Source organism: Oncorhynchus masou, unplaced genomic scaffold (assembly GCF_036934945.1).
Source record: "Oncorhynchus masou masou isolate Uvic2021 unplaced genomic scaffold, UVic_Omas_1.1 unplaced_scaffold_666, whole genome shotgun sequence".
Classification (NCBI taxonomy): domain Eukaryota; kingdom Metazoa; phylum Chordata; class Actinopteri; order Salmoniformes; family Salmonidae; genus Oncorhynchus; species Oncorhynchus masou.
The window spans coordinates 53,937-77,172 of NW_027013106.1; the positions used below are offsets into that span (position 1 = coordinate 53,937).

Genomic DNA, 23,236 nt, shown 5'->3' on the forward strand with positions numbered 1-23,236 from the left:
GGCACCCCCATATGCCATGTCTTGAAATATGCAGATAGACAGATTCAAAGTAAATTTACATTGTAAAACTTCTGCCAACTTTCTAACTCCGCCCATAACTTTTTAAATGTATTGCACTCCAAGAAGGCATGGATTATTGAGTCATCGTTAGTTTTACACTTAAGACATGGGGAGCAGCCATTGGTGGGCCTGGGAGGGCATAGGCCCACCCACTTGGAAGCTAGGCCCAAAAAATCTTAATGAGTTTTTCCCCACAAAAGGGCTGTATTACAGACCAAAATACTCCTCAGTTTCATCAGCTGTCCGGGTGGCTGGTCTCAAATGATCCCACATGTGAAGAAGCCGGATGTGGAGGTCCTGGGCTGGCGTGGTTACACATGGTCTGCGGTTGTGAGGCCGATTGGACATACGGGCCAAATTTTTTTTTTTTTGTTGGAGGTGGCTTATGATAGAGAAATTAACATAAAATTCTCTGGCAACAGCTTTGGTGGACATTCCTGCAGTCAGCATGCCAATTGCACGCTCCCTCAAAACTTCTGTGGTGGTGTTGTGGTGGTGTTGTGACAAAACATTTTAGTGGCATTTTGTCCCCAGCAGAAGGTGCACCTGTGTAATGATCATGTTGTTTAATCAGCTTCTTGATATGTCACACCTGTTAGGTGGACGGATTATTTTGGCAATGGAGAAATGCTCACTAACAGAGATGTAAACATTTTTGAGAAATAAGCTTTTTGTGACTGAAACATTTCTGAGATCTTTTATTTCAGCTCATGAAACCTTTCGACCAACACTTTACATGTTGCATTTATATAGACCACAAGCCTGACTGTTACCCACTTTTTATTTATTATTAGAATAGATGTATTCCCCGATTGGATTGTACAGCCTACTGATGAGTTCATATGTTACCGGTACAGCCAGAAGAGGACTGGCTTCCCCTCAGAGCCTGGTTCCTCCTTTCTAGGGAGTTTTTCCTAGCCAATGTGCTTCTACATCTGCATTGCTTGCTCTTTGAGGTTTTAAGCTGGATATATTTTAAAGCACTTTGTGAAAACTGCTGATGTAAAAAGGGCTTCATAAAATGCATTTGATTGACGTGTATGTCACATCAACTGATTGGTTCTGATGTTGTTCACACAGGAGACCATGTTGAGACATTCTCTACATCCAGAGGGCAACAGCAGGAAGATCACAGAGCTAAGAGGTCTCACCACTGCCCACATTGTGAGAAGAGTTTCCCAATTCTATCAAATCTAAAAATTCACCTAAAAATACACACAGACCAGAATCTGTATTCCTGCACAGATTGTGAGAAGAGATTCACAACATCACAGGCTCTGACAGCTCATCAGAAAGTGCACACTGGAGAGAAGCCATACTTCTGCTTTGTCTGTGGGGAGAGTTTCTTTCAACAGGGCCATCTAAAAACCCACCATCGAATACACACAAGAGAGAAGCCATTCTCCTGCTTTGACTGTGGGGAGAGTTTCTCTCAACAGGGCCACCTAAAAACCCACCAACGAATACACACAGGAGAGAAGCCTTACTCCTGCTCTGACTGTGGAAAGAGTTTTTCTCAACTGGGCAGCTTAAAAACACACCAACGTATACACACAGGAGAGAAGCCTTACTCCTGCTCTTACTGTGATGAGTGTTTCTCTCAACTGGGCAACTTAAAAACACATGAACGTATACACACAGGAGAGAAGCCTTTCTCCTGCACTGACTGTGGGAAGAGCTTCACAACATCACAAGCTTTGACAGTTCATCAGAGAGTGCACACTGGAGAGAAGCCTTACTACTGCTCTGAATGTGGAAAGAGTTTCTCCCAATTGGATATGTTAAAATGTCACCAACGAATACACACAGGAGAGAAGCCTTACTCATGCTCTGACTGTGGTAAGAGTTTCTCTCAACTGGGCAACTTAGAAGCACACCAACGTATACACACAGGAGAGAAGCCTTACTCCTGCTCTGACTGTGGGAAGTGCTTCACAACATCAGCTGAGCTAAAAGTTCATAAAAGATCACACACAGGAGAGAAGCCTTACACCTGTTCTGACTGTAGAAAGAGTTTCTCCCGATTGGATATGTTGAAATGTCATCAGCGAATACATACAGGAGAGAAGCCTTACTCCTGCTCTGACTGTGGAAAAAGGTTCTCCCAACTGGGCAACTTAGAAGCACACCAACGTATACACACAGGAGAGAAGCCTTACTCCTGCTCTGACTGTGGGAAGAGTTTCTCCCGATTGGATACCTTAAAACGCCACAAATGTATACATAAAGGGCAGAAGCCTCATCAGTTTTCTCAGACCAGCTAAGACTTAAAGTCACTCCATCACTTAAATATGCACTATGTAGAAATCACTCCACCATTTCCTGCATGTTAAAATTGCAATAGTTCTAAAATAAGCAGCCATTGTGTAGTGAATCATTGTACCATCTAAACCTCTGTGAAATATATTTTCCATTCTCAAAATATTGTATTTTCAGCTGTTGTACAAAAATGGAAGTAAAAAACAAAACTTCAGAACGGGAAGCATAGAAATAGTGCACATAGAACAGATCTACTGCTTCTTAGACCGGGAGAAGCCTTACTCCTTGTCTGACTGTGGAAAAGGCTTCACAGCACTGGGTGATCTAAAAGTTAATCAGGGAACACACTCCTGGGAAAAGCTTGTGTGTACTGCACTGCCTGTGGGAATATTTTATCTCTATTGGACACCTTAGCTCGGCTTGGGTGTTATCCAGATTGTCATACCGTCATACTGACCTTGTGCCATACCAGAATATTAGGTAACTGCACTCAAATTATATATAGGTGAGAAGGATTACTTTATCCTATCCTAGGTATTCCTTGAAGAGGTGGGGTTTCAGGTGTCTCCGGAAGGTGGTGATTGACTCCGCTGTCCTGGCGTCGTGAGGGAGTTTGTTCCACCATTGGGGGGCCAGAGCAGCGAACAGTTTTGACTGGGCTGAGCGGGAACTGTACTTCCTCAGTGGTAGGGAGGCGAGCAGGCCAGAGGTGGATGAACGCAGTGCCCTTGTTTGGGTGTAGGGCCTGATCAGAGCCTGGAGGTACTGCGGTGCCGTTCCCCTCACAGCTCCGTAGGCAAGCACCATGGTCTTGTAGCGGATGCGAGCTTCAACTGGAAGCCAGTGGAGAGAGCGGAGGAGCGGGGTGACGTGAGAGAACTTGGGAAGGTTGAACACCAGACGGGCTGCGGCGTTCTGGATGAGTTGTAGGGGTTTAATGGCACAGGCAGGGAGCCCAGCCAACAGCGAGTTGCAGTAATCCAGACGGGAGATGACAAGTGCCTGGATTAGGACCTGCGCCGCTTCCTGTGTGAGGCAGGGTCGTACTCTGCGGATGTTGTAGAGCATGAACCTACAGGAACGGGCCACCGCCTTGATGTTAGTTGAGAACGACAGGGTGTTGTCCAGGATCACGCCAAGGTTCTTAGCGCTCTGGGAGGAGGACACAATGGAGTTGTCAACCGTGATGGCGAGATCATGGAACGGGCAGTCCTTCCCCGGGAGGAAGAGCAGCTCCGTCTTGCCGAGGTTCAGCTTGAGGTGGTGATCCGTCATCCACACTGATATGTCTGCCAGACATGCAGAGATGCGATTCGCCACCTGGTCATCAGAAGGGGGAAAGGAGAAGATTAATTGTGTCGTCTGCATAGCAATGATAGGAGAGACCATGTGAGGTTATGACAGAGCCAAGTGACTTGGTGTATAGCGAGAATAGGAGAGGGCCTAGAACAGAGCCCTGGGGGACACCAGTGGTGAGAGCGCGTGGCGAGGAGACAGATTCTCGCCACGCCACCTGGTAGGAGCGACCTGTCAGGTAGGACGCAATCCAAGCGTGGGCCGCGCCGGAGATGCCCAACTCGGAGAGGGTGGAGAGGAGGATCTGATGGTTCACAGTATCGAAGGCAGCCGATAGGTCTAGAAGGATGAGAGCAGAGGAGAGAGAGTTAGCTTTAGCAGTGCGGAGCGCCTCCGTGATACAGAGAAGAGCAGTCTCAGTTGAATGACTAGTCTTGAAACCTGACTGATTTGGATCAAGAAGGTCATTCTGAGAGAGATAGCGGGAGAGCTGGCCAAGGACGGCACGTTCAAGAGTTTTGGAGAGAAAAGAAAGAAGGGATACTGGTCTGTAGTTGTTGACATCGGAGGGATCAAGTGTAGGTTTTTTCAGAAGGGGTGCAACTCTCGCTCTTTTGAAGACGGAAGGGACGTAGCCAGCGGTCAGGGATGAGTTGATGAGCGGGGTGAGGTAAGGGAGAAGGTCTCCGGAAATGGTCTGGAGAAGAGAGGAGGGGATAGGGTCAAGCGGGCAGGTTGTTGGGCGGCCGGCCGTCACAAGAAGCGAGATTTCATCTGGAGAGAGAGGGGAGAAAGAGGTCAGAGCACAGGGTAGGGCAGTGTGAGCAGAACCAGCGGTGTCGTTTGACTTAGCAAACGAGGATCGGATGTCGTCGACCTTCTTTTCAAAATGGTTGACGAAGTCATCTGCAGAGAGGGAGGAGGGGGGAGGGGGAGGAGGATTCAGGAGGGAGGAGAAGGTGGCAAAGAGCTTCCTAGGGTTAGAGGCAGATGCTTGGAATTTAGAGTGGAAGAAAGTGGCTTTAGCAGCAGAGACAGAGGAGGAAAATGTAGAGAGGAGGGAGTGAAAGGATGCCAGGTCCGCAGGGAGGCGAGTTTTCCTCCATTTCCGCCGCCTGCCCGGAGCACTGTTCTGTGAGCTCGCAATGAGTCGTCGAGCCACGGAGCGGGAGGGGAGGACCGAGCCGGCCTGGAGGATAGGGGACATAGAGAGTCAAAGGATGCAGAAAGGGAAGAGAGGAGGGTTGAGGAGGCAGAATCAGGAGATAGGTTGGAGAAGGTATGAGCAGAGGGAAGAGATGATAGGATGGAAGAGGAGAGAGAAGCGGGGGAGAGAGAGCGAAGGTTGGGACGGCGCGATACCATCCGAGTAGGGGCAGTGTGGGAAGTGTTGGATGAGAGCGAGAGGGAAAAGGATACAAGGTAGTGGTCGGAGACTTGGAGGGGAGTTGCAATGAGGTTAGTGGAAGAACAGCATCTAGTAAAGATGAGGTCGAGCGTATTGCCTGCCTTGTGAGTAGGAGGGGAAGGTGAGAGGTTGAGGTCAAAAGAGGAGAGGAGTGGAAAGAAGGAGGCAGAGAGGAATGAGTCAAAGGTAGACGTGGGGAGGTTAAAGTCGCCCAGGACTGTGAGAGGTCAGCCGTCCTCAGGAAAGGAGCTTATCAAGGCATCAAGCTCATTGATGAACTCTCCGAGGGAACCTGGAGGGCGATAAATGATAAGGATGTTAAGCTTGAAAGGGCTGGTAACTGTGACAGCATGGAATTCAAAGGAGGCGATAGACAGATGGGTAAGGGGAGAAAGAGAGAATGACCACTTGGGAGAGATGAGGATCCCGGTGCCACCACCCCGCTGACCAGAACCTCTCGGGGTGTGCGAGAACACGTGGGCGGACGAAGAGAGAGCAGTAGGAGTAGCAGTGTTATCTGTGGTGATCCATGTTTCCGTCAGAGCCAAGAAGTCGAGGGACTGGAGGGAGGCATTGGCTGAGATGAACTCTGCTCTTTGGATGGGTGGGCGTATAACACGAACATCTAGCAACCCAAAGGTTGCATGTTTTAATCTCATCACAGATGACTTTAGCATTTTAGCTAATAAGCAACTTTGCAAAGTCTTACTACTTTTTAGATACTACTTAGCATGTTAGCTTAGCATGCCGCTCCTTAGCATGTTAGCTTAGCATGCCGCTCCTTAGCATGTTAGCTTAGCATGCCGCTCCTTAGCATGTTAGCTAAACGTTTCTCCCCTAACCCTAAACTTAACCCAAAGCATAGCCACCTAGCTAGCATTAGCAACAATAAATTGTAATTCGTAACATATTGAACATTTGTAACATATTTGACAAATTCCAATTCATAACATATCATACAAATTCTACATTACATGACCAAATGTATGTGGACACCTGCGCATCGAACATCTCATTCCAAAAACATGGGTATTAATATGGAGTTGGTCCCCCTTTTGCAGCTATAACAGGCTCTTACGGGAAGGCTTTCCACCAGATGTTGGAACGTTGCTGTGGGCATTTGCTTTCATTCAGGTTGTCCCTCTGCAGTTCTCTGTGGGAATGAACTAGTAGACACTATGTATCAGATAGAGATGATCAGTTTTCAGCATTAGTTTGGGGGGATTATTTTTTGCTATTAAACAACTGTTTAATGATACACAGGTTATGAAACAACTACATGTGTTTATTAAGTTATCTTTAAAAAAAAAATTTGTTTTAGTCATTGATAATGAATGTGTTTGGATAACTGCATAAGTTAAGTTAATTGATCTGCTAATTAAAAATAAAGTTACATGAATTTGTACTGGTCAAACTCTTGTATGAATGGTTCTTATGGTTGTATTCAGTTCTTCATATTAGATCTGACAGTATGAATGGTTCTTATGGTTGTATTCAGTTCTTCATATTAGATCTGACAGTATGAATGGTTCTTATGGGCTGAGTGCCTGTAGTGTTTTGGTATGACTACAATCAGGAGTTCTCTCTGACCCTGTGATGTCACCAGGACAGAACCACATGTCTCTATCACACTCCAGGCCAGGTGGCAGTGATGCACCTTTAACGTTGGTCTGAACACCACCAATAAACACCAAACAAGAAGAACGCACGCTCCGTGATCATGCCCCCTCCCCATGCTGCAAAGCAATCGAGAGCAATAGTAATGGTCTTTTTGTAGGCACTAAAAGGTCTGTGGTAAACACAGGCTTAGATCTTATACGTTTTGTTCTATGAGTTCATCTTCATCAGCTAACATCACTTTTTTTTGCGTTTTGCTGCAGTTATGTATCATATAAAGCACATAAAAGGCTTCATTATTCATACAGGTCATGTTACATGACTGATATTATCTTGTAGAACAAAAACATATAAGATCTCCTAAGCCTGTGTTAACCTCAGACTTTATTTCCTGGATTCATCCCCAAACCATATTCTTTCCTCATAGGAATGGCTCAACTCCTTTCCAGTCTTTAGGACCACATGCTGGTGAGTTCTATAAAAGATCACACGGCGAGTGAACACAATCAAACATTTGCAAGTACTTTTAATCCAACAAAATTATGAATACACTTGGTTTCATTGCACAATATAATTTTTATTGAACTGTTATTTAATAAGAAACATATGTAAGTCTTTTCTACTGCAAAACATCTATGTGTGCATTGTAGCAATTACTGGTGGCTAGCAAATTGGCTTGTCCCCATGGTGATGTGTAAAGGTGTAGTGACATGTTTTGAGTAGATAAACATGTCAATTAGAAATTAACATTGTATTTTCTGTATAGATAACCCAAAAAACAAAGGTTGACTAGCAAAAATTCATGTAGAATGTTTATTTTTCATTAGCAGATAAATTAAGTTCATTACAGTTATCCAAATGTATTAATGATCAATTACTATAATAATTAATCTAGTTTTAAAAGACAATTTAATAAACAGGGAAGTCATTTCATAGCCTGTGTATCATTAAACAAAAGTCATTATGTAGTAAAAAAGTATCCACCCAAAGTAATGGTGAAAACTGATCATCACACCATCTCTATCTGATACATGTGTCTACTAGCTCATTCCCACAGAGAACTGATCATCACACCATCTTTATCTGATACATGTGTCTACTAGCTCATTCAACAGAGAACTGCAGAGGGAGAACTTGGTGTCAGAGCAAAACCATACCACTCAATTTAGTATGATGCAGTATGTTATGTTACATTGGCCTATGAATGTAATACGATTTCTAAGATGTATGAATGACAATTCGTACAATATGTTACGAATTTGCGATGCGTATATTTGACAAATTCCAATTTGTTGTTGCAAACATGAATTAACATGCTAAGTACACTATATATACACACAAAATAGTGGATTTGGCTACTTCAGCCACACCCATTGCTGACAGGAGTATAAAATCGAACTGTTCATCGGGGGCTTCATGAAATGGGTTTCCATGGCCGAGTAGCCGCACACAAGACTAAGATCACCATGCGCATGGAGGGGTGTAAAGCTCGCCGCTATTGGACTCTGAAGCAGTGTAAACGTGTTGTCTGGAGTGATGCATCACTCTTCATCATCTGGCAGTTCGATGGAAAAATCTGTGTTTGGTGGATGCCAGGCGAACGCTACCTGCCCCAATGCATAGTGCCATCTGTAAAGGTTGGTGGAGGAATAATGGTGTGAGGCTGTTTTTCATGGTTCGGGCTAGGCTCCATAGTTCCAGTGAGGGGAGATCTTGAGGCTACAGCATAACATGACATTATAGATCACTCTGTGCTGCCAACTTTGTGGCACCAGTTTGGGGAAGGCCCTTTCCTGTTTCAGTATGACAATACACCCAAGCACAAATACACATCCATAGAGAAATGATTTGTCAAAAACGGTGTGAAAGAACTTGACTGGCCTGCACAGAGCCCTGATCTCAACCCCATCAAACACCTTTGGGATGAATTGGAATATCGACTGCGAGCCAGGCCTAATCGTCCAACCTCACTACTGTTCTTGTGGCTGAATGGAAGCACGTCCCCGTAGCAATGTTACATCTAGTGGAAAGCCTTCCCAGAAGAATGGGGGCTGTTATAGCAGCAAAAGGGGGACCAGGTCCATATTAATGCCCATGATTTTGGAATGAGATGTTCCACGAGCAGGTGCCCACATACACTAACCTTTGGGTTGCAAGATATTCATGTTATATGCTGACCCATCCACCCCGACCCGTTTTTGTCTTAAAGGGAAATTTCTATAATGTTTCAACTTCATATTCATCATCTCCAGCACCACCACAACATCAACACATGTGCAAATGGTGCATTAAAAAAAGGATACTTTCCAATGACATCATTCTATAACGCACTCTTTCCTCTTCACAGTTCCCTCACAGTGAGAAACAATATAATTACAATAGTGTTACTCTTTATTAATGTTACCACTTCTTTTATGAGATGAGGATTAATTGATGGAGTGACTTTAATCTTAGCTGGTCTGAGACAAGTGATGTGAATTCTCTTCTTTACGTATACATTGATGTGTTTTTAAGGTAGCCAATCGGGTGAAACTCTTCCCACAGTCAGAGCAGAAGTAAGGCTTCTCTCCTGTGTGTCTTCTTTGATGAACTTTTAGCTCAGTTGATGTTGTGAAGCACTTCCCACAGTCAGAGCAGGAGTAAGGCTTCTCTCCTTTATGTATACGTTGGTGTGTTTTTAAGTTGCTCTGATTTGAAAAACTCTTCCCACAGTCAGAGCATGCGTAAGGCTTCTCTCCTGTGTGTATACGTTGGTGTGACTTTAAGCCACTCTGTTGAAAAAAATTCCTCCCACAGTCAGAGCAGTAGTAAGGCTTCTCTCCTGTGTGTATTCGCTGGTGACATTTTAAGTGGCCCTGTTGAGAGAAACTCTTCCCACAGTCAGAGCAGCAGTAAGGCTTCTCTCCTGTGTGTGTTCTCAGATGAACTCTTAGCTCAACTGATCTTGTGAAACATTTTCCACAATCAGAGCAGAAGTAATGCTTCTCTCCTGTATGTATTAGTTGGTGTGACTTTAAGCTGCTCTGCTGAGAGAAAATCGCCCCACAATCAGAGCAGTAGTAAGGCTTCTCTCCTGTGTGTACACGTTGGTGTTTTTTTAAGCTGCTTGATGAGGTGAAACTCTTCCCACAGGCAGAGCAGGAGTAAGGCTTCTCTCCTGTGTGCATACGTTGGTGTGTTTTTAAGCTGCTCTGTTGAGAGAAACTCTCCCCACAGTCAGAGCAGGAGTAAGGCTTCTCTCCTGTATGTATACGTTGGTGTGTTTTTAAGTTGCTCTGATGCGAGAAACTCTCCCCACAGTCAGAGCAGGAGTAAGGTTTTTCTCCAGTGTGGACTCGCAGATGAACTGTCAGAGCCTGTGATGTTGTGAAACTCTTCCCACAGTCAGTGCAAGAATACAGAGTCTCCCCTGTGTGTATTTGTAGGTGTATTTTTAACTTTGATAGTTTTGGGAAAATTTCCTCACAATGTGGGCATTGGTGAGACCTCTTAGCTCTGTGATCTTCCTGCTGTTGCTTTCTGGATGTAGAGAATGTCTCAACATGGTCTCCTGTGTGAACAACATCATAAGAACCAGTCAGTTGGGGTGATATACACATGGCTTCATAACAGTAGGCTGTACAATACAGGGAATAAATCTATTAGGGTTGTCCCGACAAAAAAATTAAATCCTGGTCGACCGAGTCTTTATTTTTTTCGACCAATCGTTCCCTAGTAAATTTAAAAAAAATGTAAAACATTTATTTTATCATATATATATGTGTTGAAATAAAATCAACTATATGGAGGCTACTGAGCTTGTCTGATGCTTTAAGCACTGCGATTAAAAATGAAGACACATAAAATACTCGAGGGAGCTAGATTTTTTGTAGAAACAGACTTCGCTCACTTGCAATTTTTTATTTGACGGTGAGTCAAGACAACCAGAAATATTATCAGATTCACTCAGACAAATGTCTAGTGTGTCATACATGTTTTATATACACAGTACCAGTCAAATGTTTGGACAAACCTACTTATTCAAGGGTTTTTCTTTAATTTTACTATTTTCTACATTGTATAATATGAAATCACTACTAAAGGACCCCAATAAGAAAAGAGACTTGCTTGGACCAAGAAACACAAGCAATGGAAATTAGACCGATGAAAATCTGTCCTTTGGTCTGATGAGTCCAAATGTTAGATTTCTGGTTCTAACCCCTGTCTTTGTGAGACGCAGACTTGATGAACAGATTATCTCCACATGTGTGGTTCCCACCAAGAAGCATGGAGGAAAGGCTGTGATGGTGCTTTGCTGGTGACACTGTCATTGATTTATTTAGAATTCAAGTCGCACTTAACCCGCATGGCTACCACAGCACTCTGCAGAGATACACCATCCCATCTGGTTTGCCCTATGTGGGATTATCATTTATTTTTCAAACGGCGCAAATGATCCAAAATACACCTCCAGGAGTGATGGAGTGCTGCATCAGATGACCTGGCCTCCACAATCACCCGATATCTACCCAACCCAATGGTCTGGGATGAGTTGGAGCGCAGAGTGAAGGAAAAGCATCCAAGAAGTGCTCAGCATTTGTGGGAACTCCTCCAAAACTGTTGGAAAAACACTCCATCTATCGACCAAACAATCGACGAGTTGACTAAATGGGGTCTCAGTCCTAAAAGCTGTTCAGCAGTTGAGGGCAAAAAGGGGTGAATATTATGAGTCATATAATCCTCCACTCACTATCACAAGGGTTAGTAACTACACAGACTCATTTCATATCATCCTCCACTCACTATCACAAGGGTTAGTAACTACACAGACTCATTTCATATCATCCTCCACTCACTATCACAAGGGTTAGTAACTACACAGACTCATTTCATATCATCCCCCACTCACTATCACAAGGGTTAGAAACTACACAGACTCATTTCATATCATCCTCCACTCACTATCACAAGGGTTAGTAACTACAGACTCATTTCATATCATCCTCCACTCACTATCACAAGGGTTAGTAACTACACAGACTCATTTCATATCATCCTCCACTCACTATCACAAGGGTTAGTAACTACAGACTCATTTCATATCATCCTCCACTCACTATCACAAGGGTTAGTAACTACAGACTCATTTCATATCATCCTCCACTCACTATCACAAGGGTTAGTAACTACACAGACTCATTTCATATCATCCTCCACTCACTATCACAAGGGTTAGTAACTACACAGACTCATTTCATATCATCCTCCACTCACTATCACAAGGGTTAGTAACTACACAGACTCATTTCATAGAACTTGTTCAAGGATGTCAGATTTACAGAATTAAACCTATCAATAACTTATGGAGGTCTAACTTATGAAGATAACGTATAGACAGAACCTGCTCTTACCATGAGAAAGAGATTTCCCAATCTTTTCCTCCTCTTCTTCATCTTTAATGTTGACATTCAGCTCCAGTGTTTGACTGCAGTCTTCCAGCTTCACTGATGCCATCTCTGGATCCTGCAGAGCAAACTGGGCTCCACTGTCACAATCAGGACCCAGTGACTGTAGATTGGGTTTGTCCTCACTTTTGATGTTACCAGCCTCAGACATAATCGGAGTTGGCCTGTAGTAATGAAGAGAAAATGGCCCACCCTAAAGTTATTGTCTTGAGAGTTCTGGTACTTTCTTTATTCTCAAAAAATGATATTAGATCAGGTAGTTAAACATTGAAAACAAACCATTTATTAATTTCACATAAGACAAAGTGCACACCTTAAATTACAGTGCACATAACCTATAGTAGATTTCCTAAATTCACATACAGTGGGGCAAAAAAAGTATTTAGTCAGCCACCAATTGTGCAAGTTCTCCCACTTAAAAAGATGAGAGGCCTGTAATTTTCATCATAGGTACACTTCAACTATGACAGACAAAATGAGAAGCAAAAAAATCCAGAAAATCACATTGTAGGATTTTTTATGAATTTATTTGCAAATTATGGTGAAAAATAAGTATTTGGTCAATAACAACAGTCTATCTCACTACTTGTATACTACTTATATACCTTTGTTGGCAATGACAGAGGTCAAACGTTTTCTGTAAGTCTTCACAAGGTTTTCACACACTGTTGCTGCTATTTTGGCCCATTCCTCCATCTCCTCTAGAGTAGTGATGTTTTGGGGCTGTTGCTGGGCAACACGGACTTTCAACTCCCTCCAAAGATTTTCTATGGGGTTGAGATCTGGAGACTGGCGAGGCCTCTCCAGGACCTTGAAATCCTTCTTACGAAGCCACTCCTTCGTTGCCCGGGCGGTGTGTTTGGGATCATTGTCATGCTGAAAGACCCAGCCATGTTTCATCTTCAATGCCCTTGCTGATGGAAGGAGGTTTTCACTCAAAATCTCACGATACATGGCCCCATTCATTCTTTCCTTTACACGGATCAGTCGTCCTGGTCCCTTTGCAGAAAAACAGCCCCAAATCATGATGTTTCCACCCCCATGCTTCACAGTAGGTACGGTGTTCTTTGGATGCAACTCAGCATTCTTTGTCCTCCAAACACAACGAGTTGAGTTTTTACCCAAAAGTTATATTTTGGTTTCATCTGACCATATGACATTCTCCCAATCTTCTTCTGGATCATCCAAATGCTCTCTAGCAAACTTCAGACGGGCCTGGACATGTACTGGCTTAAGCAGGGGTACACGTCTGGCACTGCAGGATTTGAGTACCTGGCAGAGTAATCAACCACAGTTGATTTCTTCAAACCAAGCTGCTTACCTATTGCAGGTCTACAATTTTGTTTCTGGTGTCCTTTGACAGCTCTTTGGTCTTGGCCATAGTGGAGTTTGGAGTGTGACTGTTTGAGGTTGTGGACAGGTGTCTTTTATACTGATAACAAGTTCAAACAGGTGCCATAGATACAGGTAATGAGACGAGGACAGAGGAGCCTCTTAAAAAGAAAATGCATAAATGACTCAAAAACCATTTAGTACAAGGCTGCAGTATGTATTGGGCAGCACTATGTACAATTTTCCTGAATAGCCTTGTGTTCTCTGTATTATTTAACTCCAATTGTATTTCGCGTTCACACCATAGTAATATATAAGGATAGATACAACTGAATGTGTCTGAATATTACTTCACATGTAGAAAACTGATAATCATTACGTTCTGCTTCAAAACAGTAATGTAACCTTGAAATTGTCTCTCTCTCATGCACCGGCATTGCCTGAACGGAAGTCCGTTGACACCACAGAGTTAGCGCCACCTGCAGTGCTGGAGTCCTGAACCAATTAGTGTCATTTGGTTATTGGCCACTAGATGGCGGTGTCAAATATTTACAAACTATAGCACCCAATTTGAAGAAGACAAGGCACTAATAATTGGCTGATTGCTCCTAACCCATCGGAATCCCCATCCATTTGACTACTTTAAAATGGTGGAAACCCTCAATGACAATGTCCATGCTAAAACGGGTTACATAGAGGTTGAGTCTTCTATCCATCTCTATGCTTGACGCAGACACAGGCTGGTCCTGGCTGAAATACCGCCCTCCTCCTATGAACTACAATAGTCCTAGTAAGAAAAAAAACATCTAAAATACGTTGAAGTTAGAAGTTAGTCCAAACGTTGAAGTTAGTCCAAACGTTGAAGTTAGATTCATTTTAGGTTATGACTGAAAGTTGAAAAGTCATATCTGCACATTAAAATAAGTATTTTCTGGATGTTGAAATCAGTTAATTGAAAGTTGAAAAGACGTCTTGAGGACACAACAGAGTAAAGTAAGGTACAATCCAGTACATTATACTCTACTGTACTCAGGGCTGGGTGATATAGAATTAATTCAAATGTATGTTTTTGCGCGACACTCCAAATGCCTGTATTTACTTTCATTTGTTTGAGTGTTTTATGTCCTCTTGTTGTCATTGTATTTTTGGTCTCATCTCCTTCGCTCCTCTATGCCGTGTGCACCTTCCCATTTACACCAGAGATCTGTATATAATGACAAGATGCACGTCTTCACCCTAACAATGGGAGTTGTTGTCCCAAAGGCGGAAGTCAGGCAACAAACTTAGGTCCAAAACAAGCCCATAAAAACACATTGGGCTAATTTTTAGACAGAATTTAGCGAGAGTGAAACCTCTTGCTTCGCCTCTTTCTCTATGACTTACACACACCAAGCCCCTCCCCCTGACTTTCACGACAACAAAGTTGCGAGATCACATCTTCCTCTCTGGCAAGCAGTTTCAACTAGCTATTTACATTTGTGGTTTAGTCCAAAAGAATGGTTCATATTGACACCAAAACACATTGAGACATTATTTTACTGTAATAGAGAAGTTACCTTTTCTATCAGTACCCTTTTTATGTCTCAACTACTCAGATTGAGAGCAGAGTTACACTACTAAAACCAGGGTATCAATGAACATTTATTCTGGAAAATGAATGCTCAGATTGTCTCGTACGGTATTGGTACCGCTAGCAGCATTTTAGCCAAAGGCTTTTATACTAGCTGTCTAGTCTGTGTTGATTATTAGTATACTTTTTTGGGGGTGGTAGATCAGCTTTAATATTGCAGACAGATTGTGGCTTCCATCAATGTAATTGTCTGCATCATTTCCAATAATCCATTAAAAATGTAAATATACACAGTACCAGTCATTAGTTTGGACACACCCACTCATTCAAGGGTTTTTCTTTATTTTACTGTTTTCTACATTGTAGAATAATAGGGAAGACTATGAAACTATGAAATAACACATGGAATCGTGTAGTAACCAAAAATAAAAGTGTTAAACAAATCAAAATATATATTATATTTGAAATTATTCAAAGTAGCCACCATTTGCCTTGATGACAGCTTTGCACACTCTTCTGCAAACGTAGTGATGGTGTTGGAGTCACGCCTGGCCATGCAGTCATGAGTGAACGGGGAGTACAGGAGGGGACTGAGCACGCACCCCTGAGAGGCCCCTGTGTTTAGGATCAGCGTGGCAGATGTGCTGTTACCTACCCTTACCACCTGGGGACAGTTGCAGAGGGAGGTGTTTAGTCCCAGTGTCCTTAGCTTAGTGATTAGCTTTGAGGGCACTATGGTGTTGAATGCTGTTGTCAATGAATAGCAATCTCACGTAGGTGTTCCTTTTGTCCAGGTGGAAAAGGGCAGTGTGGAGTGCAATAGAGATTGCATCATCTGTGGATCTTTGGGGCATTAGTTCTAGGGTTTCTGGGATAATGGTGTTGATGTGAACCATGACCGGCCTTTCAAAGCACTTCATGGCTACAGACGTGAGTGAAACATGTAGGTATTACAGACTCAGTCAGGGACAGGTTGAAAATGTCAGTGAAGACACTTTCCTGTTAGTCAGTGCATGCTCGGAGTACACGTCCTGGTAATCTGTCTGGCCCGGTGGCCTTGTGAATGTTGACCTGTTAAAAGGTCTTACTCACATCGGCTACGGAGAGCGTGATCACAGTCGTCTGGAACGGCTGATGCTGTCATGCATGCTTCAGTGTTGCTTGCCTCGAAGTGAGCATAGAAGTCATTTAGCTCGTCTGGTAGGCTCGTGTCACTGGGCAGCTCGCGGCTGTGCTTCCTTTTGTGGTCTGTAATAGTTTGCGAGCCCTGACACATCCTTGTAAGCAGGAATCATAAGGATAGATTTATGGTCAGATTTGCCAAATAGAGGACGAAGGAGAGCTTTGTACATGTCTCTGTGTGTGGAGTAAAGGTGATCTAGAGTAGTTTTATTTGCATCCGTGACATGCTGGTAGAAATGGGGCAAAACAGATTTCAGCTTTCCTGCATTAAAAAGTGTCCGGCCACCTTTGGATGAGCATTTTTGTTGTTTGCTTATGGCCTTATACAGCTCATTGAGTGCAGCCTTACTGCCAGCATTGGTTTGTGGCGATAAAAGACAGCAATGAAAAATATAGATGAAACCTCTCTTGGTAAATAGAGTGGTCTACAGCTTATCATGAAATACTCTACTTCAGGCTAGCAAAACCTTTAGAATTCCTTAATTTTAGATTTCATGCACCAGCTGTTGTTTACAAATATACACAGACACCACCCCTGATCTTACAAAAGGCAGCTGTTCCATCTTGCCGATGCAGTGCAAACCCTGCCAGCTGTATGCTATCTGTGTCATCGTTCAGCCACGACTCGGTGAAACATAAGACATTGCAGTTTATTTGTGATCGTAGCTCGTCTATTTTGTCATCCAATGATTGTACGTTGGCAAATAGGACTGAGGGTAGAAGCAGATTACCCACAATGCCAAAAAACACACAATAGCACAATTGGTTAGGAAACCATAAAACAGCAGCCATCTACTCCGGAGCCATTCTAATCCATTTTAAATTAAGTAACAACATTCTAACCATGTTTAGTGTTGCCTAGTCCAAATGTGAAATTATTCCACTATTTTGTAACAATTTCAATGAGGGCCTTTTATGTTGAGGGAGAACCAACAATTGTGGCCAATTGTTATTCTGGCTAGCTTCACATAGCTAGGGACAAGCGGGTACCATTGCTGCTTCCAGGAGGAGGACGGAGACGTTGGCCACATTCAGATAGAAATGTATTATGTAGAACAAACATGCCTCTGATTCTAAGGAATCATGTCAGTTCTATTCAGGCCATTTCTGTCTGCAACTTTCCACAGCGTTTTTATATTGAACATCGCCAGGCGAACACAACTGAGTTATGTATGAACCTGGAACGCCTCACAAATTAACGTGTGGTGGACCCCGCTCCGTGTGCTTGTAAAATATTTTTTTATCGCGTTCTTCACTCACTCGGTTTGACACGAGAAATTACACAAAACCTTTCCCAAACGTGATAATATCTTATACGTTGTGTTATCTAATACGTTATGACGCTTTTTCGCTATTAGACAGTTTAAATGTGGTATTACATACCTGTCGTAATAAAGCGAAACTCACAACACCGTTCTGTTGTTTTCTTTATTCCGAAGAATGGTGGCAGGCAACCCGGAACTTCCTGTTTCCCACTACCGTAGTGCAACAGCGACATGTATTGGACTGATGGACTAACTACTGATAAAGCATGTAAAATATATGTATGTATTCTATAATATCTATTGCATCTTAGCCACTCTGACATTGCTTATCCATATATTAATATATATTCTTATTCCCTTCCTTTACTTATATTTGTGTGTATTAGGTATTTGTTGTGGAATTGCTAGATATTACTTGCTAGATATTTCTGCACAGTTGGAACTAGAAGCACACACATTTCGTTACACTCACAATAACATCTGTTAACCATGTGTATGTGATCAATAACATCTGTTAACCATGTGTATGTGATCAATAACATCTGTTAACCATGTGTATGTGATCAATAACATCTGTTAACCATGTGCATGTGATCAATTACATTTGATTTGGAAGATGAAGAACCTCATCCACCCGAGCCACGGCCTGTTCCCCCTGCTACCATGTAGCAAGCAGAGACAGTACAGGTGCATCAAAGCTGGGACAGAGAATGAAACTGCTTCTATCTCCAGGCCATAAGACTGTTAAACAGACATCGCTGATTTGATGTAGAGAATATTGGTGACTAGTAAAGTGGCTTGTCCCAGTGTGTAGAGGTGTCATGACATGTATTGAGTAGATAAATACAGATATTTGTTGGAATGTCATGAATTAAACAAAAGCATTACATTTACTGTAAAGTTAACCCCCAAAAAACTACAATGACTCAGTAGATCAATACAGTTGCAGTACTCTAGCAGGTCTCACAGCTGCTTATGCTGACAAAACATGTTAGAGAATAGATCAGATTTAGCTTTGTGATGCTCATTTAAACTTCCTGTCTGGTTCAGCTTCAGAAAAACAGGAAATATGTCACTTGAAACATTGTTTTTTGGTAATTCATTATACAAAAGGGAAGAGTTTGACCAGTACAAATTCATGTAAGTTATCCAAACATATTCATCATTAATGACTAAAATAACTAATCTAGTTTTAAAATACAGTTTAAGAAACAAAAGGTATCCACCCAAATGAATGGTGAAAACTGATGTTCATACCATCTCTATCTGATAAATGTTGTGTCTACCAGCTCATTACCACAGAAAACTGCAGAGGGAAGCAGTACCACCCAGTCACCCAGCCTCATAGAGGATATTCAACCCTAAAGGCAAATCTAAGGTGCTCTAAATATCTCTACAGTAGAAGCTAACAAAAGACACCAAAACTGACAAGGTGAATACTGACCAGTAAAGTAAAGAGAGGCTAACATTCTAGAACGCTCTCTTTCCTCACAGTGAGAAACAATAGGATTACAATAGTGAGCTACGATTTCTTGAGAATTAAGTGAAGGAATGATTTTAATCTTCACTAGACAGAGAACAGATGAGGATTCTCACATTTATGTATATTTTCGTGTCTTTGTAAGTGGCCATGTTAAGAGAAACTCTTCCAACAGTCAGAGCAGGAATAAGGCTTTTCTCCTGTGTGTGTATATGTTGGTGTGTTTTTAAGTTGCTTTGCTGGGAGAAAATATTCACAGGCTTCTCTCCAGTGTTGAATGTTGAACTATCAGATCCCTTGATATTTTGCAGCTCTTCCCACAGTCAGAGCAGCGATAAAGATTCTATATTGTCTGTATTTTTAGCTTGATAGAATTGGTCAAATCTCCTCACAATGTGGGCAGTGGTGAGAACTCTTAGCTCTGTGATTTTCCCTGGATGTAGAGAATGTGTCAACATGGTCTCATGTGTGAACAACATCAGAAGATCCAGTCAGTTTTTTGTGATATACATGTCAATCAAATGTATTTTATAAAGCCCTTTTTACATCTGCAGTTTGTAATTAAGTGCTTTACAGATACCCTGACCTAACGTATCAGGTGTAAAATAAACACCACAAGCTTGCGGTTTTCAGGCTTTGGCTTCCTCTCTTCCTTTTCCCTGAAAAATGGATGCTCCCGGTGTTTGATCGATTCCGCTGAGGGGGCTGGAACCGAGACTTAAACCCCATACAGAAGCAGAGGGCCTAGTAAAAACTCGTTAGAAGGAACCTAGGGAAACCCTAGAGAAGAACCAGGCTCCGAGCAGTGGCCGCTCCTCTTCTGGCTGTACTAGGTGGCAAATTACTTGATATATAGTGCCTTCGGAAAGTATTCAGACCCCTTGACTTTTTCCACATTTTGTTATGTTACAGCCTTATTCTAAAATTGATTAAATCACCAGTCACTTGGCTCTGTCATAACCTCACATGGTCTCTCCTATCATTGCTATGCAGACGACACACAATTAATCTTCTCCTTTCCCCCTTCTGATGACCAGGTGGCGAATCGCATCTCTGCATGTCTGGCAGACATATCAGTGTGGATGACGGATCACCACCTCAAGCTGAACCTCGGCAAGACGGAGCTGCTCTTCCTCCCGGGGAAGGACTGCCCGTTCCATGATCTCGCCATCACGGTTGACAACTCCATTGTGTTCTCCTCCCAGAGCGCTAAGAACCTTGGCGTGATCCTGGACAACACCCTGTCGTTCTCAACCAACATCATGGCGGTGGCCCGTTCCTGTAGGTTCATGCTCTACAACATCCGCAGAGTACGACCCTGCCTCACACAGGAAGCGGCGCAGGTCCTAATCCAGGCACTTGTCATCTCCCGTCTGGATTACTGCAACTCGCTGTTGGCTGGGCTCCCTGCCTGTGCCATTAAACCCCTACAACTCATCCAGAACGCCGCAGCCCGTCTGGTGTTCAACCTTCCCAAGTTCTCTCACGTCACCCCGCTCCTCCGCTCTCTCCACTGGCTTCCAGTTGAAGCTCGCATCCGCTACAAGACCATGGTGCTTGCCTACGGAGCTGTGAGGGGAACGGCACCGCAGTACCTCCAGGCTCTGATCAGGCCCTACACCCAAACAAGGGCACTGCGTTCATCCACCTCTGGCCTGCTCGCCTCCCTACCACTGAGGAAGTACAGTTCCCGCTCAGCCCAGTCAAAACTGTTCGCTGCTCTGGCCCCCAATGGTGGAACAAACTCCCTCACGACGCCAGGACAGCGGAGTCAATCACCACCTTCCGGAGACACCTGAAACCCCACCTCTTCAAGGAATACCTAGGATAGGATAAGTAATCCTTCTCACCCCCCCTTAAATGATTTAGATGCACTATTGTAAAGTGGCTGTTCCACTGGATGTCAGAAGGTGAATTCACCAATTTGTAAGTCGCTCTGGATAAGAGCGTCTGCTAAATGACTTAAATGTAATGTAAATGTTGGTGGTTCCAAACTTCTTCCATTTAAGAATGATGGAGGTCACTGTGTTCTTGGGGACCTTCAATGCTGCAAACATTATTTGGTACCCTTCCCCAGATCTGTGCCTCCACACAATCCTGTCTGAGCTCTATGGTTATTTCCTTCAACCTCATGGCTTGGTTTTTGCTCTGACATGCACTGTCAGCTGTGGGACCTTATATAGACAGGTGTGCGTCTTTCCAAATCATGTCCAGTCAATTGAATTTGCCAAAAGGGGGACTCCAATCAAGTTGTAGAAACATCTCAAGAATGATCAATGGAAACAGGATGCACCTGAGCTCATTTTCGAGTCTTATAGCAAAGGGTCTGAATACTTATGCAAATAAGTTAATTTTGTAGAATTTTTTATTTTAATTTAACAACCTGTTTTCGCTTTGGAATTATAGGGTATTGTGTGTAGATTGCAGAAGGAAAACTTTTATGTAATCAATTTTAGAATAAGGCTGTAACGTAACAAAATGTGGGAAAAAATCAAGGGTTCTGAATACTTTCCAAATGCACTGCAGCTAATATAGAAAAACAGGATTGGCTTTTTCTACCCTTTTTAACATTACAAATAAAAATGGAAATCAACAACTCTGTCTCTGTTGTCGTATGTTTCTTTCTAGTAAGCATTTCCCATCCTGGAGACTGAGACCTTGTGGAAATCTGTGGTAGAGAAGAATGTATGACAATTTGGACACTATGTTACCCTCTAGTAGTTATCATCATCATGCTTTCCATTGTTTAGGCCTATAGCTACCTAGGCCTTGCTAACAAGTTATTGTGTTATCCAGCTAGCTATAAAAGTGCATGCTAACACGAAAGATTTGTATAACTAAAACAAGATAGACCACACCTTGTTGTTTACAATGGGGACGTTTATTAGGACGGCGAACCGTAAATTATACTGTTGTGGATAATCGTTATTGCGGCTAGCAAATGTGAGCCCGGCTAACAAAGGCTAGCTAGCGAGTAGCGACCATAACATAGCTATTTGCCAGTTTATTTTAGGTAATTTAGCTACAGTGGCTAGTCAAGGTCAGAAAACTATCGTGCTAGCTAATCCACACAAAACTCAACATACTACATGGTAAATATATTCCGTACAGTGTGCTATGGTAACCTGTTAGCTGGCTAGCCTGGTTGATAGGCCTAACACGTTAGCTTGCTACAGTTATGGCTCTTCCGTTAGCTAGCTAGCCTAGTTGGTAGACCTAACATTAACGCCAACTAACGTTTGCTACAGTTATGCCTCTTCCGTTGGCTAGCTAGCCTTCCGTTAGTTAGGTAGCTGCCAAATGCTAGCTAGCTAGTTATCTAACGTCCTATGCTAAATCGTCCAGCACTATTCATGTATTCCCAAAAGAAAACGAAACAAATTGCATGGAAAACGTACCTTTCTCTCTTCTGTCTTGACGTTTTTATCTTGTCTATAACACTCTTTTTCTTTCGCCGCAATCTATCATGTCCAGATTTTGCACACTGACCTTCTCGACTCCTATTCTAAAGACAATCATGTACTTTTTACTCAATACATTTTCCATGACACTCAAAAGTACTCATTACATTTGGAATGCTTGCAGGACAGGAAAATGGTCCAATTCACAGTTACCAAGAGAACAACCCTGGTCATCCCTACCTCCTCTGAGCTGGTGGACTTACTAAACATAAATGCTTTGTTTGTAAATGATGTCTGAATGTTGGAGTGTGTCCATTGGCCATCCATAATATATTTTTTAAATTGTGCCATCTGGTTTGCTTAATATAAGGAATCTGAAATTATTAATGCATTGACTTTTGCAATTTAAATATATTTAAAACCAAATTCTTTTACTCAAGGAGCATTTTACTGGGCGACTTTCTATTAAGGTATCTTTACTTTTACTCAAGTATGACAGCTGGGTACTTTTTCCACCACTGGCTATTGGTTCACTGTAATTGCAATCCTGTGTAACACCTAGTAATTACATTGTACTTGTGCAGATATTAAATATACTCTGTGTTGTACTAGTGTATTTGTTATGTCACTTCCACGGGCTTTAAATTGAGGGCCAGGTTGTCAGGGTGGGTAATGTACAGGTACACATGAAATACTCCTAAAGATACACTTCATTTTAACTAGCTAAATCCTGTGTAAGAAGTAGAAATTACATTGCCTAAATACAAACATCACATGTGCTTTGAATGTTTCTTATTCCTCATCTGGGCTGACACTTGTATTATATTTGTTTTCGTAAACTCTACCAAATTAACCCAGATCGGATGCTTTATTTTGGGGGCTAGTGCTAGCAACAGCGTTGACTGTAGATATATTTTGAACA

General features: G+C 42.7%; 3 protein-coding genes across 4 annotated transcripts in view; 2 read left to right on the top strand and 1 right to left on the bottom strand.

The window, feature by feature from the left end:
• LOC135536804 (zinc finger protein 585B-like) overlaps positions 1–23,236 on the top strand; it is a 110,355-nt gene that overhangs the window by 42,312 nt on the left and 44,807 nt on the right. The window lies entirely within an intron of this gene.
• On the top strand, positions 728–3,038 carry LOC135536815 (zinc finger protein OZF-like). The gene has a single exon (XM_064963064.1). The coding sequence runs from the start codon at positions 1,101–1,103 to the stop codon at positions 2,322–2,324; it is 1,224 nt and encodes a 407-aa protein (XP_064819136.1). The 5' UTR covers positions 728–1,100; the 3' UTR covers positions 2,325–3,038.
• On the bottom strand, positions 7,228–22,475 carry LOC135536813 (zinc finger protein 501-like). Of its 2 annotated transcripts, none has more exons than XM_064963053.1 (3): positions 22,312–22,475; positions 12,031–12,248; positions 7,228–10,190 (listed from the first exon to the last, which is right to left on the bottom strand). In XM_064963053.1, the coding sequence occupies exons 2-3, from the start codon at positions 12,233–12,235 to the stop codon at positions 9,091–9,093; spliced, it is 1,305 nt and encodes a 434-aa protein (XP_064819125.1). In that variant the 5' UTR covers positions 12,236–12,248; positions 22,312–22,475; the 3' UTR covers positions 7,228–9,090. The 2 variants fall into 2 exon arrangements, with proteins under 2 accessions (XP_064819125.1, XP_064819124.1); XM_064963052.1 differs by lacking the exon at positions 22,312–22,475 and adding an exon at positions 17,552–17,614.

Bases quoted from the DNA above. Each gene is read 5' to 3' on its own strand.
- LOC135536815 (XM_064963064.1), top strand. From the start codon at position 1,101: ATGTCACATCAACTGATTGGTTCTGATGTTGTTCACACAGGAGACCAT.
- LOC135536813 (XM_064963053.1), bottom strand. From the start codon at position 12,235: ATGTCTGAGGCTGGTAACATCAAAAGTGAGGACAAACCCAATCTACAG. The intron at 10,191-12,030 runs GTAAGAGCAGGT...TTGTTCACACAG, and splicing joins TGGGAAATCTCTTTCTCATG to GAGACCATGTTGAGACATTC.